We start from the raw sequence: 18,380 nt of genomic DNA, 5'->3' as shown, positions 1-18,380 counted from the left end.
CTGCTTGTTCTGGTTAACATTAAGTGTAATTTGTGAGGGTTATCAGGGTGTCTAATAATTTAAATTGTTGGTGGCTATGGTAACCTGTCTAAGTGCAATCCATCTAAGTGTCTATCCAGTCCAGTGTGTATCACTTAATTGCTTGATAAAAGAAGGGTCCCTAATCAATCACTGAACATACATACAGACATCCCCACACCCCAAACACACACACGCGCACACACTCGTAACACACAAATGATCCCATTCACCTTGTCACTGAAAACACACACCTTTCTAAAAGTCTGTTAAGGTCACTGGAGAGGTGACGGTTTAGAGTAAGACCCTAATAGCATGCTTTATCTGATGTGGCACACACTCACTCATGCTCTCGCTCTCTCTCTCTTTCTCACACACACACACACACACACGCATACACACACACACTTGCTCCTGGAGCAGCTTGACATGTTTCTTCCTCGCCATGGAGACCAGCTTAACCCTGTGAGCTCCATCAAACCCTTGCTGCCTCTGTGAAGCTAGACCATCAAAATTCTACCACACTGAAAATTCTAGTGCATAGAACGTGTATACACAATGTTAGAATCCTAGCAAACGTGTGTGCAATAAGGTTTACTAATGATATAGAGCAGACTACGCAATGTTTTCTAAAATGTTGGATAATAGTTTAGTAATAGTAATAGATAATAGTAACTGAAGCAACCTACATCTCTGTGAAAATGAAATTTATTTCAGTACACCAGCCATTTCTGAACTGTTCAGCTGAGAGGTGCAGATTGTAAATGTTTATCCCATCCGCTGGCTTAATGGTAACCTATAGAGATGCTAGTTATAACATTTACAAGAAATGTCTATTCAGTTTATGTAAACAGTTATGCTACACTGAATTATCACTGGATGAGGAACACCTACTTTGTATCTACACTCACTGTCCATTTTATCAGCTCCACTGACCACACAGGAGCACTTTGTAGTTCTACAATTACAAAGTGCAGCACTGCTGAGTCTGATCTGCTTGTACCAGTGCAACACATCACCATTAGTCAGTGTCACTGCAGCGCTGGGAATGATCCACCACCCAAACCATACTCGCTCAGTGGTGGTCCTTTGGGGCGTCCGGATTATCTAAGAGCAGGGTTAAATGGAGAAACTTTGCAGAGAAACAGGTGGATTACAGTCTGTAATTGAAGAAAGGAAAAGTGCTCCTGTGTGGTCAGCGGCACTGATAAAATGGACAATGAGTGTAGATACAAGGTAGGTGTGTTCCTAATGCAGTGATTGTTCAGTGTTGCTGAATACTTCTAGATACCTGCTCATTCTTCTGCCCTTCTTTAATCAAAAGTATTAATAGGGATCTTGCCTTCCTTTGTTGCACTACTCTCTTGTTAAACAGTGGTGGTAAAGTCAGGTGCAGAAGGTAAAAATCTTTCCCAATTTTTTTGTATTGCCCTGACATGCCTGAGATGTTTAGATTAGAGAATCCAGACAGTTAAAAAGAATTTTACATTTTCTTACAGGAGGATTTGATTGCTTTTACCCACAAGGTTATTAGTGAGGTCAGGTAATGATGTTGGATAATTGGCTCTGGATCACAAAAGCAACTTGCTCATCTCAAATTGATTCCATCACTCCAGGGAACACAGCTCAATGCCTGTACAGTCCATTCCTCGGGGTCTCATAAACCATCTGGCCATCACTTTGCATTCCGCATGGTGACCTTAGGCTCTCGAACAGCCGCTCCACATCATCCCATTCCAATGTACATTAGAAAAGCTGTGTCTACAATCTGGTGCAGCTAGAAGTGAATGCATTTACACAATATTAAGTGTGTCCACTATCGGCTGGACAGTGGTTCAGACCATATCAATAGCAACACAGGAATTCACACAATTAATGCTAGAAAAGCTGCATTTATGGTGTATTATCCACAAATTGGATCTCTGGAAATAAATGTCTGATAACTGTCAAAGCGCTCAGATGTAGTTGCCATATAAATAAAATACACACAACTTAAGCATTCCATTTGAACCTGTTTGAGTTTAAAAAAAAAAAACAGTGTACAATTTTAGTATCTAGGTTCTGGCAGGTCAATTTCATGATACAATGCAGTGATCGATTTTGCTACTGCACAGCTGGAACTGGACTACAATGCTGTAATGTCCAAGAGTAATAGAGGTAAATTCTGAAAACCATTGACTCAGAACCTAGGCCAAAAGGGAGAAATTTTAGGTAAATAAATGAATCACCACTAACTTGTAAATGGGCACAATGCAGTATTCTAAAGCAGAGGGACTGGACACTATTGGATGCGGTTTATTCATTCAGAGCTATGACTGAAACATAAACAAAAGCAGTAAGGAATGAAGGCCTGCCAATACTGTTCTGCTTGGTGGCAGTAATGAATAAGATTCATGTTTAGACTTGATCAGTGTTTCTTTAAATATCAGCTTGAAATAACCACTGAATAATTTTAGCCCTCCAGAGAACGTGCAAGAGACGGCAGACAACAAAGTGAGAGTGCCACAATCTCTCCTGTTACTTTCTCACTTTTCCTGTTTGCGTGTGTGTGTGTGTGTGTGTGTGTGTGTGTGTGTGTGAGAGAGAGAGAGAGAGAGAGAGAGAGAGAAAAGGGTTGTGTGATGTCTGTCAGGACAGAAAGTTGTGCACACTGAAATGTTTAACAGCTTTAAAAATAATTTAGCTTTTCTTACATTGGCAGTACATCACTGATCCCTGCACTGTTGTTAATGTAACACTAATAATATTTACCTATATTCACTGAAAAGGCTGCTTAAATTAGTTTTTTTTCTCCTGGAATCTTGTTCTTAATCAGAACTCACATGGAATGTAGCAATACAATATAAACTCTAGAGACAAAAGTTTACAGCCACCTGCTCGGGCAGAATGTCTTCTGGAATTAAGGGTATTGTTAAAGGTTTATTCCTCCTTCTGTTCTGTAGCCTCTACTCTTCTGATAAGGCTTTTTACTAGCTGTTGGAATATTGTAGCAAGAATCTGATGGCATTCAATATTCAAAATTGCAGCCACTCTTTACCTTTCCTGGATCAAAATGTATGTATAAACAGAGTAATACATTTTGTGAAGCTGTAGAATGTGTGTTACTTCACTGTTCCTCAAATAGCAGTCTTTGGCTGTATATTTGTTGCATTAGGAGCTGGATTGTAAGTTAAACAGCTTTAACTGGACCTGCACTGACAGACTCAGGGTTTGCATCCTATAGAGGATGTGTCTCCATCGCCTCTGTTCTCATGTCTGCATTGAGTTTGAGTGGAATGGAAATTGAGGTATGGATAATTAAGGCCTTGCATATCTAACTCCTTCTCCTTTTCTCCCTCTCCCTCTTTCTCTCGGTGCCCATCCCCCCCTCCTTTCCTCATCCACTCCTTCTCTCCCTCTCTTTCTCTCCACTCTCGGAGGAAGTCCTGTTGGTAATTGTAGAGGGGGCTGGAGGTTCGATTGTCCCAGAAATGAAAAGCAGCTTTAATTAGTGGCCATTAACAGCATGACTCTTCCTTCTGCCACCTGACTGACACACTCCTAGAAGTGGCTTCCGACTGCAAATTGCATTCTGCACAAGTGAGAAGAAGAATCTTCGGATAAAAATAAGATCATATTAGTGACTAAAAATGCTAGTGTAACTGTTGTTATAAGACAAATGCTGGATGACAGATTAGAGCCTGTTAAATTCTCTGTCTGGGCAGACACACAACACTACACCAATAAGAGTCCTTGGGCAAGACTCCTAACATTACCTTCATTGATTTCTGTAACATGTTTAAATAGTTACAATGAAATATTAAATGGTGGTGCAGCAGGTAGTGTCGCAGTCACACAGCTCCAGGGACCTGGAGGTTGTGGGTTAGAGTCCTGCTATGGGTGACTGTCTGTGAGGCGTTTGGTGTGTTCTCCCCGTGTACGTGTGGGTTTCCTCCAGGTGCAGAAGTGTGAGAGTATGGCTACACTGTACCACAATGAGGCTGATTAAATTTGTATTTTCAAATGCAATTCATGTACCAAAGTGAGGCATATCACGATGAGCTGTGGAATGTGAATACGGCACTAAAAGAACTGAACTGAAACAACTGTGGGTATGGACATATTCAGTCTCTCCAGCTGGCTATGGGGTGATATCTGATGGATTCACTTGTCAAAGGCTGATCATTATCCTGCTCTCACTCTGTTACTTTAGTGAACAGATGGGCTTTCTGCTCTGCCTTACTCAGGAGGGAGAAAACGTTTGCTCTGCCGAAAAAACCAAGAACATTTAGGCATGCGTGACAAGCCAGTGAATGGAGGTTTCTGTAGCATTCCTCCTCTGAAGATGAGAGATTGTCAGTATCCTCCGCAAGCTGTTATTGGTAATCAATACTCTGGTAACTAAACAATGCATCACAGCATTTCTCCAAGAGCCAGTCTCAAACAAGCTAATCAGCTTTAGAGAGACAGCCAAAAAGAGCGTAATAGACCCTTTTTTTAAAGCCTACTATGAAGACGCTCGAGAACATGCAATAACTCTGATGAGAGTGATTATAGTGCAGGATGGGAAATAAGAGATGCTGCTCTCGAGTGATTGGCTAAGTGACCCTCTGTGACATTTCTGTTGGAGAATAGAATGATGATTGTATTTCCTTTATGTCTTCCTGATTAGATTAATACATCAATTCAAGTCTCCCTATCAAGATGCCCTGGACCATTTTTGTGAAATAGGATACCCACCAATATCAAAATCTCTTTCTTCAGCTCCTGGATGCCGGTGATGTGTCAGGAGCAGAGTGGAGGTATTTGGGAAATTTGCTGTAAAATTTCACTCAGCAGATTTGCAGATGAGTAGAAGTGAAATGATGAAATAATGGGAAAAGAAGGAAGACTGTTCTGAATGCTGAGTATTTACAATTTAGACATTTTTGCTATAAATGGAATAATCAATTGCTTTTAGTTGAATTCCAGCAGCACTTTCAGCTTTGTGTGAAAAACTGACATCAGCTAGATCATGGTCTGACAATTAAAATGTTTGGAAGATCGTTTTTGCCTTGACCTAAAATATATTCTTCATCATCAATCTTTGGTAAATATCTTTGTACAAGCCTCTAGTCTTCCCACAAGCATTTTGTCTGAAACAGTAAAATGTTACACAGTTATATTCATACACTGAGTGAGCAGAGATCCACACAATTAAAATAATGGTTCTGTTGAAGCTGTGCGGAAACAGTCCCTTGTCATGGCTCTTGCCAGAGGCTGGCCATAAATAGCGAGGTGTTCTGCACCATATGCCACTGCTCACAATGAGACTCGCTTCGATTCTGTGTCCACAAATTCTTCCTAGAAGCGATGCTGGGAGCAAAGAGCGCATTCCCCTCTCTCAGGGGTTAACACAAGTACTCTGCAAGGTCTGAAGCCTTTATTGGTCTTTAAATCCCCCCAGATTTACAAAAAAATAAAGAGCCATAATGATGTCCTTTGTGGGTACAAAAGGCTAGAGTGGAAATATAACCTGTGTCAAATCAGAAAAAAAAACATATTATTAAAATGCACCTGTGCCAATTATTTGTACTTCAAATGCAAAGCCATTCAGTCATCACATGACTGTGCTTTGTCCATATGGGGAATACAACATGAACCGTAGGTGTCTGCATTAAAGCAGTGAGATGTGATGTATTTCAGCATCTCGGACAATGAACCGGTATTCATCTGAAACCATTCAGCTGAGACTGCAGCAGCCAGGAGTGTGTTGTTTAGGGCTGGTCATTAGCAGAGGCTCTGAAGCAAACATCAGAGCCTCTTCTCTTCACTAATGAGCGCAGGAGCACCAGTAAAACTGACCCTGTCTCACCCTACTCTCATTAAATAACTCCTGACTGGTCCCATTGCCCGATCTGTTGCTGTTCTTTATTTGGCAATGAGGGTTCCTCAAGACCTGAGCAACTTTATGCCTTCCAACAGCACTGACAAAGATTGTTGAATTCCAATAGCTCTTAATTGGATGCCTCGGTGAAGACTCTGGCTTACAGTAATGACCCAGTGTCATGTTGTTGGAATAAGAAGAGTGCCACCATGACAGACAGGCTGAATGCACAGCATGTATTAATTACGGAAGCATGTAAAGTAAATGGAAATCACATAAGAAAGAGAATGAGAAGGGCTGAGATATGTGTGACAGCGTTAGAAAGCAAGGTACAAAAGAGTTGATTTAAATGAATACACATGAAAATCAGTGAAGATTTATTCATTCATTGTCTGAAACCACTTATCCTGTTCAGGGTGGCGGTGGGTCCAGAGCCTACCCGGAATCACTGGGCACAAGGCGGGAACACACGCTGGAGGGGGGCGCCTTTGCAGGGCATCACACACTCACGGACACTTTTTTGAGTCATCAATCCGGACACGGGGAGAACACACCAAACTCCTCACAGTCACCCGGAGCAGGAATTGAACCCACAACCTCCAGGTCCCTGGAGCTGTGTGACTGCAACACTACCTGCTGCGCCATTGTGCCGCCCTAAAATCTGTCAACATTCATTCATTTATTCATTCATTCATTAATTATCTGTAAGCGCTTATCCAGTTCAGGGTCACGGTGGGTCCAGAGCCTACCTGGAATCATTGGGCGCAAGTCAGAAACACACCCTGGAGGGGGCAGTCCTTAAGAGGGCAAATCTGTCAAGATTTAGTTAATTATTCAGACCTATGCATACAGCACTGCATTTAAAATTAAGGCTGAGGGTTCACGAGTGGTGCTTCATCTAAGTCTAAGCTTCATCATCAGGAGATTATGAGTTCGATCCCTGGTGATGTCTATCCATGACCAGGAGTCCATGAATGCAAAATTTATCTGACTGTGTCTGGCTGGGTATGGCTCAGCATGATGCTAGACAAATCAGGTTGGAATTTGTTAGCTAACATAGCAGAGTCGGGCAGTTCGTTTTCTACATGCATGTTAAACAGTCCTGTGACATTCAGTTGTAAATATTGTATTTCATCTTCAGGTTATTTGGTATATTTAGTAGGTATGTGTGTGTTCAGTAATAATACTCAACTGCAGAAACTGTAGAAAGAGTAGGAATTTCAATGTATGATGGTCCTGACATTTGCAAATCACAAATAAACACTAAAATTTAAATAGTTGCTATTTAAAAGGAGTTAGCGTCTTGCTTCACATGTCTCTGTTTCATGTTTCAGGGCCCTGCGCCAATACTAGTGGACGAACAGAGATGTAAGGTAAATGTTATCTTCTAAGACGCATCCACCCATGCAAATGTGCCAATCTTCAGAAGCAAATGAGAGACTTTGGAAGCAAAAGAATGTATGTGCGCAATCCATGTAAAGGAGAAAAACTGGAAAATGTAAATGAAAAAAATATTGCAAGACTGCAAAAAAAAGATAAAATAACCAAATACATTTGAACAATTTGTATATTTTATATAATTCTGTCCATTAGCGTTCACAATGATTATTTATTATTTTAATGATCATATATTACATGACTTAAAAAATGCATACCACACTAGCTAATGTTTGACACTGGGCCTGCAGATCTTAGTGTTCCATTTTACTGGCAATGTGTTTCAAAGGAGATTATTCAAACTGGGCTTGCCCTACTGAAATCCTGTGTAAGCAAACTCTACACCTTATAGTTCATTAATTAGTTTTTTGAATACTCTTTTGACATTCAAAATACATAGATATTTCCTGTGCTCAGATCCATATTGATCCACAGTGAGCTTCATGTGTTCAGTAATGTCCCTGAATACCAACAGCTGATTCATCTGCGTTTTTATAACACACATGAAAGCACCCAAACACAATTTACAGTAACCCAGTTTTCAACTGGTGCTCTCTACAATTGTGGCTTCATGCTTTATGTTTCTGCACTGCTTTCAGTTTGTGTTGAGAGCATCTCTGTGGCGAGCAGGCAGCGCAGTAATAACGAAACAGGACCTTGGGTGGGGAGTGCTCACAGCAGCAGCTGAAATGGAGAGCGCTTTAAAGCTGCCTGCTGCCTGCCGGACGCATTGATCTGCCCAAGGCCAGGCTGAGAAAACATTTGCCAAATTGGGTGGAAAATATCTATGTCAAACCATATTTTTAGCAAATTGTGATTGGTTTGCAGGTTATCTCGTCCAGCAGTATAGTTGAATAATGAAAGTGCCATTTGCAGTTTGCGCTTTGTATTGCACTGTAAACTCTTCATAGCTTAATAAATTGTACTAATACACAAAGAGTTGTTTAAAAGTTAATTAAATACTAAGCTGTTGATATTGTGCCAGTAATAACAACAAATAAACCACTGATCATCTTTTGTGCTGTTATGATCATAAATCTTTACTGTTATTGGCTTTATAAGCCTCACAGACTGGAAAATAAAACATTTCTCCCTTAGACACAATGGCTCACAAATCAATAAATACCATTTGCAATTAATTATAGTCTTTAACTGAGTGTGTTAAATATGCAGTAAAACCATTAATATCATAAATCACCACCTGTGGTAAATTCCACAACACAGTTTCAATGGGGGTTCTAGTGGAGTATTTGAAATCTATAAGCAGCTCTGTACTGTATTGTGCAATATAAGACTTACATAAGGAATGGAAAGTTCAAAAGATAAATACCTTTAAAAAAAAAAAGGGGGGGGGGGGTTAAAAACTATAAAACACTGGTCAAGCAAAGAAACTGATGTTGTATTCAGAATATTGGATTCCCAGAGAATTCCAGAACTCAATATCACTGAATATGAAGCAGAAAATGCAACCAACTTCTAAGACTGTACGGAGGTGTTTTTACTTAGTTGACCACATCTATTTTTTCTGCATGTTTTCCTGATTCCAACAAATGACTAGCACTTAGAAATGTGCACTAAATAGTTTAACTAAATACAAATCACAGTAAGGGTCGTCTCTGATTTTGCACGTTACTCTATATGTGTCTATATCTGCACATACAAACGTTTGTGTGCACCTGAATCCCACAGCCATGATAATAACATCAATGTTTTAAACTTAGAAATCATTAATAGCATTTTATTTGATTTCATCTACTACATAAACACAATGAACATGAGGGTACAGGCAAAACCTGTCATGGTGTAAATTATCAGAGCTTTCTATTAGAAATGGGGGGCAAGGCAATTTCTTTTTGAAAAGAGAACAGAGACTAGAGGCAATGTCAGAGACACAGTGAGGCCAATGGAGAGAAGAAGAAAAAACAGAAAGTGAAGAAATCAGTCTTTGTCTTTCCCAATACTTATAATCCAGTCAACAGGAGTAGGTCCCAGCACTAATCGCTAAGGAATGTTAAATATACTTTCTTTACCCATGACGTAACTGTACTGAAATGGATATAACTTATTTGCACTAATATTAATGCACTAGAAGTGCATACCCAGATAATCCCCTTATAGAACCCATCAATATGTTTTATTGCCTATCTGTTTGCTTTAGATAAGAGCCAGAAGGCTTATCCGTTTACAGAAAGAGTCGAGATTTTTCAAAGTGCATCTATCCTCCCAAGGCCTAGGTAAATCAGACTGTCAACACAAATCAAATTAGGCAGGTACGGCAATATAGGTGGCTGGCCATTCTTCTCCTTTGATGAGAAAATTACATTTGACATCCACTCTGGCTATAAATAGACCATAAGTGATGAAGGAAAAACACGGGTGTTTCCTCACACGTATAACAGGTTCCACATGTGTGGGAAGTCAAGGGCTGTGAAAGAGTAAAGAAGACAGACCATAAAAATCAAACAAGTGTGTTATTACATTGAACTCATGAACAGAACTGAATATACAGAGATATTTCAGATAAATTAGCCATCCAATGTAAGGTCAGAGTAATCCTAGTTCTAGACTGCTTGGGTTGGGAGATGTGGACATGTCGTTAGTCAAATTGTGAAATCCAGAACGTTATTCTGGGCTAGATTTGAGAAGGGATGCAAGGGGATTCTAATACGTTAGTTAAAAAAGAACCATGGAGAAAACCATACCCTTTGAAAAAGGATCACCATTTCAAGGACCCAGGATTCATTGAAAGTAGTCAGCAGAAGAGAAAACTGCAAGAATTAGGGTTAAACCTGAATAGCTACTGATACAATGGTTTAAAAGACAAAACGTACACTAACATTTCACTTTGTTTAGCGAGCAAGGAGCAAATGGCAGGGGGAAATGTAGTGTTTTCCAGTCATCTGTCATTTATCAGACACTAATCTATTGAGGTCCTGTTCATATCAGAACGCTACTGAGGTTCCCTTTTTTGCAGTCACTGCCAGATGATTCATTCATTCATTCATAGTCTGTAACTGCTTATCCAGTTCGCGGTGGGTCCAGAGCCTACCCGGAATCACTGGGCACAAGGCAGGAACACGCCCTGGAGGGGGCACCAGTCGTTCACAGGGCGACACACACTCCACCTACCAACGTGCGTTTTTAGACTGTGGGAGCAAACAGGAGCAACTGAAGGACACACCAAACTCTTCACAGACAGTCACCCGGAGCGGGAATTGAACCCACAACCTCCAGGTCCCTTGAGATGTGTGATTACCTGCTGCGCCACCATGCTGCTACTGCCAGATGATTTTATTGTTTATTTTGTTTATTTATTGAAGTTATTGTAATATTAGAGTTCACTGTATTAAGAAAACTGTAGTATGTGCTTTGTGTTAAACTGAAATTATAGAAAGAAAAGAGAAACATGAGAGACAAAGAGCAGAGAGAGAGAAGGCATATCCATTTTTTTAAGGAAAAAAGAGATTAGCTGCCATTAGAAGCCACAAAGATATTACAATAAATATCAAGCAAAAATTACCAAAATTAAGCCAATTAGGCTAACGTTCAGAAAGGACACCTCAGAGTTTGAAACATAAATACAAATGTCTAAATGCACAGACCACAATTTACTATCAATCCAGCCACCTCATTTCAAACAGGACTTATTTTCTTACAGCCCTTTGCAAGTCATAGAGCACACTGAAGCTGTCATCTCCTGTATTATAAACCATATTTTAAGGCACCAAAATGTAAACAGCGGTGGTTAAGCACATTTGAAAAGTAGTTCCCTTTTAACTTTCATTCTGTATCTAACTATGGGAAATTTCTTAAGCCTGACTTTCCCTGGAAGCACCAAAGCCCACACATCTGACATGCCACTTACAGACCAATCATAATTGTGATTGATGAAGGAGTACCTGTCCACTATATAAACAGAGACAGCTCCCATGGCAGTCATTTCTCATGGTCTTCCACATGAAGATAATTAGCTTTCCCCAGGGCTGGAGAACTTGGCTAACACCACTCAATTATTCGCAAACAAGCCCCACTGGTGTCTTGTCACCAAACATGGGAATTTGCTATTCTGCCCATATCTGAGAGCATCTATAAAATATGTCTTGTATAACAAAACAACTTAGCTAATGCATTATGGAAAGCTAATTCCCTTAGCCACCTACTCTAGCTAAAGCAAGAGACTCTCTGCTAGCTAACACATTATGCTGTGCTTCTCCCCATTAGGTAACGTTACTGATATAATATAGTATAATATACTTATATATCGTGTAAGGCAGACCTACCCCTGCTTCATAGACAACACCCAGGATGAACTGGCATTGGAGGTATTCCATGATGCCTTATTCCTTGACACCCAACAGCGTCACCTGTGACTGATATCTCCAAGAACCCTCAAGCAAGTCAGAATGAATCAGCGTGCCTCACTGATTATTGCCCTATAGCCCTAATATCTCTCACAATTAAGTGCTTTTAAAAGCTGGTCAGAAACTTGATCACCTTTTCACTGATCTACAGTAGAAACATTTTCACACTTTCTCTACACAACACACCTATGCACTAGGGATAATTATGTTAATATGCCTTTTGTTCACTAAAGCTTGACTTTTTACATGATTATTCCCTCCAAACTCACCACAAATTTGGAAGAACTCCTATCTCCTATGCCTGTTACTGAATCTCCAAACAGAAAACAAGCAGTTCCGGTAGGTAAGCACGTCTCTCCCACACTCACCCTCAGTATTTGAGCCCTCAGGCTTTTTCCTGAGTCCCCTGCTGTGGTCACTTTACATATATGACTGTGTGGCCACTTCCAGCTCTACCACCATTGTCAAGTTTGCAGATGACACTGTTGTGATGGGCCCTAGTCTCAAACATTGTTGAGAGACCTTACCTGAAAGGATAATAAATCTGCAGACAGGTGCCAAAATACAAATCACCTCTTCAACATCAGCAAATCAAAAGAGTTAACTGTTGACTGCAGCCAGAACCAGGAGAAGAGCTATCGCCATGTGAGTATCAGCAGAACTGCGAAGGAAAGAGTTGATTTAAATGACATACTCTACCATATTCAGCTCCACACTACACAGAAAGGTCAGTAGTCACCTTAAATGTAGAACAGAAACCAGCCAGCACTAAGACCAGCCAGTCCAAGAAAACTCACCAGACTGACTCCATTTCGAGATGAGAAGGAGTGCAGCAGAAACTTATCTGCACTGACAGAGAGACCAGAGCACAGGACCCTTCTCACACACAACACTGATCACAGAGAGAAGAACAGAGCCCAGCTCTCTCTCCTTACACTGCCTCTCAACACGTGTCTCAGAGCTGACACAGTTTATGTGTGACAGAGAGAGAGAATGAGTGTTGGTGTGAGAGAGGGGGAGACAGCTATAGGCAGAGAGAGCGAAAGGCAGAGGAAAGAGAAAGAGTGAGAGAGCGCTCCAGAAAAAGAAATTCAGAGAAAAAGAGACTCAGGCAAAGAAAGAGAATTAGAGAGAGGGAGAGTGTATGTCATTAAAAAAAAAGATAAAGAGAAGAAGAAATCCATAGTCAACTTGGAGCTGCAGGCTCGGCTGTGGTAGGTGCAGGAGGAGCAAAGAACAGAGACAGAAAAAGGAGAGCGGCTGGGCAGAGACAGAAAGAAAGATAGAGAAACACAAATGAGAGACATAAAAGAGGGGGACAAAAGGAGGAAAGACAAGGAAGGGTGAGAGAAATGCATAGAAACAGATAGTTCAATGAGGAAAAAGGCACACAGGCACAAAAAGAGACAAGAAAAGGCAGTAAAGGAAACGGAGGGGGTAGGAGAGAGAGAGAGAGAGAGAGAGAGAGAGAGAGAGAGAGAGAGACGCAGATGAGCGAGCAGCAGCCTGGGGGAGAGATGCTCTCTATTTTCCATCAGGAACGTTTCTAACGGGCAGACATGCATCGCAATCCATTTTTAATCACCTAGTATATATTTACTTCCCTTTAAGCCGCCAGTGAGTGAAGGGAGAGCTTCCGTATGGTAAAACACAGGTAAGACTCTCGGGTCTAAATTTTTCTTTCATTCATGTAGCTGTCCGTCGCTGAACAGTTTAAACAGAAACAGCAGAGCTCTGGCGCTTTTGTTTGCTTTAGAGCCCTCGCTTTTAAATTGTGTGTTGTACGTTACTTCTTTCTGTCAGCGCGGTGACTAGCTCCCGGTCGCTGAGCCAACGGTCTAAATAATTGACCTATCTTGTCTAAATGTCCTAGTGTATGTTTCCCAGTGAAGTATTTAAGCTAGTCAGCCTGAATATTCTTATCTGGGCTTAAATACAATATTAAGCTGAGTTTGTATGGCCCACTCGAAGTAAGACTGAACTAAAATGAGGGACAGGACAGAACGTGACAAAACCTAAAAAAATATCACTAGTTCAGCATTTAAAAAGTTGTAACAAGCGTGTTAACTAGGTTTATTCTGCTCAAATAAATACTCTGATTGAACCAGTTCCTCATAAATTGATGTTAGATGTACAAAATCTACATTTTAAATCAGCTAAAGTCTCAGAAACACTTTAAAATCAGTTCATGCAAATTAACGGCGTACAGTTCAGACTGTTAAAATAGTCACCTGTTTGTTTACCAACAATGCTCTCTCTCTCTCTCTCTCTCTCTCTCTCTCTCTCTCTCTCATATGTGCCCTGCTCGTTTCTGCAGCCTATTATGTCCGCACTTCGGAAGAAATTCGGGGACGACTACCAGATAGTGACCACGTCGTCCTCTGCCGGCTCCGGGTTCCAGCAGCCCACGGCCGAGAAAAAGAGGAAGCGCCAGCGCTTCGTGGATAAGAACGGCCGCTGCAACGTGCAGCACGGGAACCTGGGCGGAGAGACGAGCCGCTACCTGTCCGACCTCTTCACCACGCTGGTGGACCTGAAGTGGCGCTGGAACCTCTTCATCTTCATTCTCACATACACCGTGGCCTGGCTCTTCATGGCCTCCATGTGGTGGGTTATCGCCTACATCCGCGGAGACCTCAACCGCGCGCATGGCGACAAGTACACGCCATGCGTGGCCAACGTCTACAACTTCCCTTCTGCCTTCCTCTTCTTCATCGAGACCGAGGCCACCATCGGCTACGGCTACCGCTACATCACTGACAAGTGCCCCGAGGGCATCATCCTCTTCCTCTTCCAGTCCATCCTGGGCTCCATTGTGGACGCCTTCCTCATCGGCTGCATGTTCATCAAGATGTCACAGCCCAAGAAGCGCGCGGAGACGCTGATGTTCAGCGAGCATGCGGCCATCTCGCAGAGAGACGGAAAACTCACCCTCATGTTCAGGGTGGGCAACCTCAGGAACAGCCACATGGTCTCCGCACAGATCCGCTGCAAACTGCTCAAAGTAAGCAGAGGTTCTTCTAAACTAAGTCCTGCTTCTGCAGGACTCGCCGTTTCATCTTCCTTAAGAAAGGACCTTCATTTGAGGGAGTTGAGCTTAGCTCTCCTTCAGTCTTTTTTTTAAAGCAACACTAGGTACGGTTTATTGTTTTTTGCTCCTGGGCTCCCCCTATATTGGCAGAATGTAATTCACTTTTACAGCAGTGTCCTGAAATCAAAGCATAGAGGGAGTGTGGGGGTCGGTTTCCAGCGTGCCTCCAGAAGTTACATAGTGCAGTCTCTGCAGTGCTGAGGCCAGAGTTTCCAGGGCAGATGCTATTTATTTCCCTGTTATACAGGTCAGTGAAGAATCACAATGATTTGTAACTGTAATGTTGAGGTAAAAATCCATACTGTTACTTTAAATTATTTAATTTAAAAGTGAATTTCATTTTCCTGCACAGAATGTAAACAAACACAGCCAACACTCCTTTATTGCCAGTAAGGTATGTCCACAGGTTAAATGTTGACGATATACAACATTGGAGCTAGTAAGGGTTAGACACAGTTCACACTGTAGACTGAAAACATAAAATCTTTCAAATATCTCATTATGGGCTGATCTAGGCCCCCTATTAAGAGAATTATGGGGATGCCCACATTTACACTCTATAGGCAGCTGACCAGTTTCCCACTAATAGCCCGTGTGCTAAACTACCTAGAGCCCAGAGCACTTGAACCCAGTCATCCCATGTTCAATCCATGGGCCCCACTAAGGTATGCTGTGCATTTATGAGTTAGAGGCTTTTGAAGAGAAATGCTTCATTGCAGAATCTGAGTAGATCGCAGTGGTGGTCCTAGGAACCAGACATGTGAAGTGTTTAATTCCTTTGAAAGCTCCCTTACAGAAACAAAGTATATAAAATGTTTATGAATTCACATGGCAGAGAGGTGTGTGCCCTAAACCAAAACAACATCTAAAGGAAACTTACTTTTTCAGTTTGTTTATTATACAGGTCATTTACGACTCTAAATAAAAGGGCTCTATTTACACTGTAGACATTGAAAATCCTGGTACATGTCACCAGCTCTAAAACAAGGTTCCGTATAAAACTACAGTGAAATACTGCTTATATGTAAGTGATTAAAATTATGCAGAGATTTTGAACAATTTATGGAGTTCCTTTTTAAGATCAGCTGCTCCTGTAAAGGGATCATTCTACTTGAAGGCAAATATCACATTTACCAGTACATCAATGCAGACACCGTAGTCTTGATATCCACTTACAAATATATAATTTAAAATACTGGGCTTAATGAAATCAATTTGCAAAACAGAAGCATATCTCTGTGACCAAGCCATTGGCTTTTTTCATCAAAGGGAAAAAAACACTGAACACAGGAATGAACCATGTTAATAATCAGACGGTTTTTAGTGGGTCATGGTTCTGTGTTAGCTATCAGTGCACAGTAACACAAGATTTTACTTGTGTAAAATGTATTTTAGAATACATTGTAGACATAATCAATGAAGCAGCCCTTACTGATCTTAAGCCTTGATTTGGAATGTAGTTTACCATTCATTCCAGAATTAATGTGCACATCTAATAAAATATTTATTCATTCATTCATTGTCTGTAAGCACTTGTCCAGTTCAGGGTCCCGGTGGGTCCGGAGCCTACCCGGAATCACTGGGCGCAGGCTGGGAACACACACTAGAGGGGGCACCAGTCCTTTGCAGGGCAACACTCTCACACCCATGGACACTTTTTTGAATAGCCTTTCCATCTACCAACATGTGTTTTTGGACCATGGGAGGAAACCCACATGGACACAATGAGAACACATAAAACTCCTCACAGACAGTCACCCGGAGTGAGGCTTGAACCCACAACTTCAGGACCCTGGTGCTGTGTAACAGCAACACTACCTGCTGTGCCACTTTGCCACCTTAATAAAAGATTTAAATGCAGTAAAAACATTCAAATTAATTTTGAGTTGGAAATGAATTAAACGGGGCGGCACGGTGGTGCAGCAGGTAGTGTCGCAGTCACACAGCTCCAGGGGCCTGGAGGTTGTGGGTTCGATTCCCGCTCCAGGTGACTGTCTCTGAGGAGTTGGTGTGTTCTCCCCGTGTCCGCGTGGGTTTCCTCTGGGTGCTCTGGTTTCCTCCCACAGTCCAAAAGTTGACAATATTGCATCCTTTGGTTTATGATGTATGAAACCCCTTCTGTGTGAATTCTCCCAACTCAGATTGTCTTTGGATCACAGCAGGTTTAAAGCCGAAATGCTTTAATTTTTTTTTGAGAGATGATTTTTCACACATACCATGTGCGACGTGTCTAAAAAAAATCCTTGCTTTTCACTGGAGGGTGCATTCATAATTGTTAGTTAAATGACCATCTCCATAGCAACAGCAGGCCATTTTTATGAAGTATTTCTACGAAGCAGTTTTCCTCACCTAAAAGTTAAGGCACATGTTTTAAAACTCTCCTAGGTGAGCAGAATTTAAATGTTAGCGATTACCTAGAGTAGGAGGATTAAGTTGTTTATCCGACTGAGAACTGAGTTCTAGTGCAGCATAGCTATTCAGCTACTCGACTTAATTGGAGCTACTTTTTAAGGTCTACCTGTCAGAAACAGCCATTAACTGCTCTTTCTCTAACAGCTTTAGATTTGATAGTTGTCCTTGTGCATCAGGTTATGAACTGTATATATTTACTTGATATTTAACTCAGATAAAAACTACATCAGCCAGTACAGTAAAAAACTGTGATCAGTTCCTGACTCAAAGTTATAAGGGCACAGCTTTAGCGGAGATGTTCCTGAACCTGCGTCTCATCCCTCTATGTGCTGTTCTCGGACGACTGATATCAGTTCTATCACTGACACACTTAAGTTCTTTAGACCTTTTTCTCTTTCTCTCTCTCAAATTCTAATTGTCCATATTTATTTACATTGAAACAGGAGATCTAAATAGTCTTGTTCAGTGGTAAAATCCATTTGTCTTTGTCATTCTCAATCTCCATATTTTGGTCTTTTCTTTCCATGTGCCCAACTTTTCTACCTCATTTCCCCTTCTCTCTCACTCTTTTCTCTTCTCTTACCCCATTCTCTTTTCTTCTTTTCCCCTCTGTTACTCTGTCACTCATTTTTAAATTTTTACTGTCTCTGTTTTTCACCTTTTCTGTTCTTGTCTTCCTTTCTTTTTCTGTATTTTTACCTCTTTCTTTAATCCTTTCTTGTGGTCACTAATGTTTTCTCCATTCACCTTTTCTGCCCCATCTTTTTGCCCTGTCCTGCCTCACACTGTCTCATTATCTGTCTTTAATATCTTCTCTTTATTTCTTTCTTTCTCCACTCTCCATCTCTCTCTTCTGTTCCATCTCTCTCACTCTGTCTCTCTGTCTCAGTCTCGGCAGACGCCTGAGGGTGAGTTCCTGCCTTTGGATCAGCTGGAGCTGGATGTTGGTTTCAGCACTGGAGCTGATCAGCTTTTCCTTGTGTCTCCACTCACCATCTGCCACGTGATCGACAGTAAGAGCCCGTTCTACGAGCTCTCTCAGCGATCCATGCACATGGAGCAGTTTGAAATAGTGGTAATTCTGGAGGGAATCGTGGAAACCACAGGTAAGTGATTCACTCCTGCACTCCGGCTGGGTTTTCCATTTTCTGGAAACTTTCTTGTAGTTGAGGAGTGATTAATTCTGGATTGACCAGTGTGAATAATTGTAAATGGG

General features: G+C 41.3%; 2 protein-coding genes across 2 annotated transcripts in view; both read left to right on the top strand.

The window, feature by feature from the left end:
* Window positions 1–7,216, top strand: part of galnt13 (UDP-N-acetyl-alpha-D-galactosamine:polypeptide N-acetylgalactosaminyltransferase 13) — a 61,517-nt gene extending 54,301 nt beyond the window's left edge. Inside the window, exon 14 of the mRNA XM_066641110.1 lies at window positions 7,198–7,216. The gene's annotated coding sequence lies outside the window, so the exon portion shown is untranslated. The remainder of the gene's footprint in view (window positions 1–7,197) is intronic.
* Window positions 7,217–13,076: 5,860 nt separating this feature from the next.
* The window catches only part of kcnj3a (potassium inwardly rectifying channel subfamily J member 3a), a 28,733-nt gene continuing 23,429 nt past the window's right edge, over window positions 13,077–18,380 (top strand). The window contains exons 1-3 of the mRNA XM_066686389.1: window positions 13,077–13,315; window positions 13,979–14,665; window positions 18,054–18,270. Coding sequence (XP_066542486.1) covers window positions 13,985–14,665; window positions 18,054–18,270 — 898 coding nt within the window. The 5' untranslated portion in view covers window positions 13,077–13,315; window positions 13,979–13,984. The remainder of the gene's footprint in view (window positions 13,316–13,978; window positions 14,666–18,053; window positions 18,271–18,380) is intronic.

Source organism: Hoplias malabaricus, chromosome 12, assembly GCF_029633855.1.
Source record: "Hoplias malabaricus isolate fHopMal1 chromosome 12, fHopMal1.hap1, whole genome shotgun sequence".
NCBI classification, from domain to species: domain Eukaryota; kingdom Metazoa; phylum Chordata; class Actinopteri; order Characiformes; family Erythrinidae; genus Hoplias; species Hoplias malabaricus.
The sequence above is the reverse complement of the archived record's forward strand: the minus strand, read 5'-3'. Positions and strand labels throughout refer to the sequence as shown.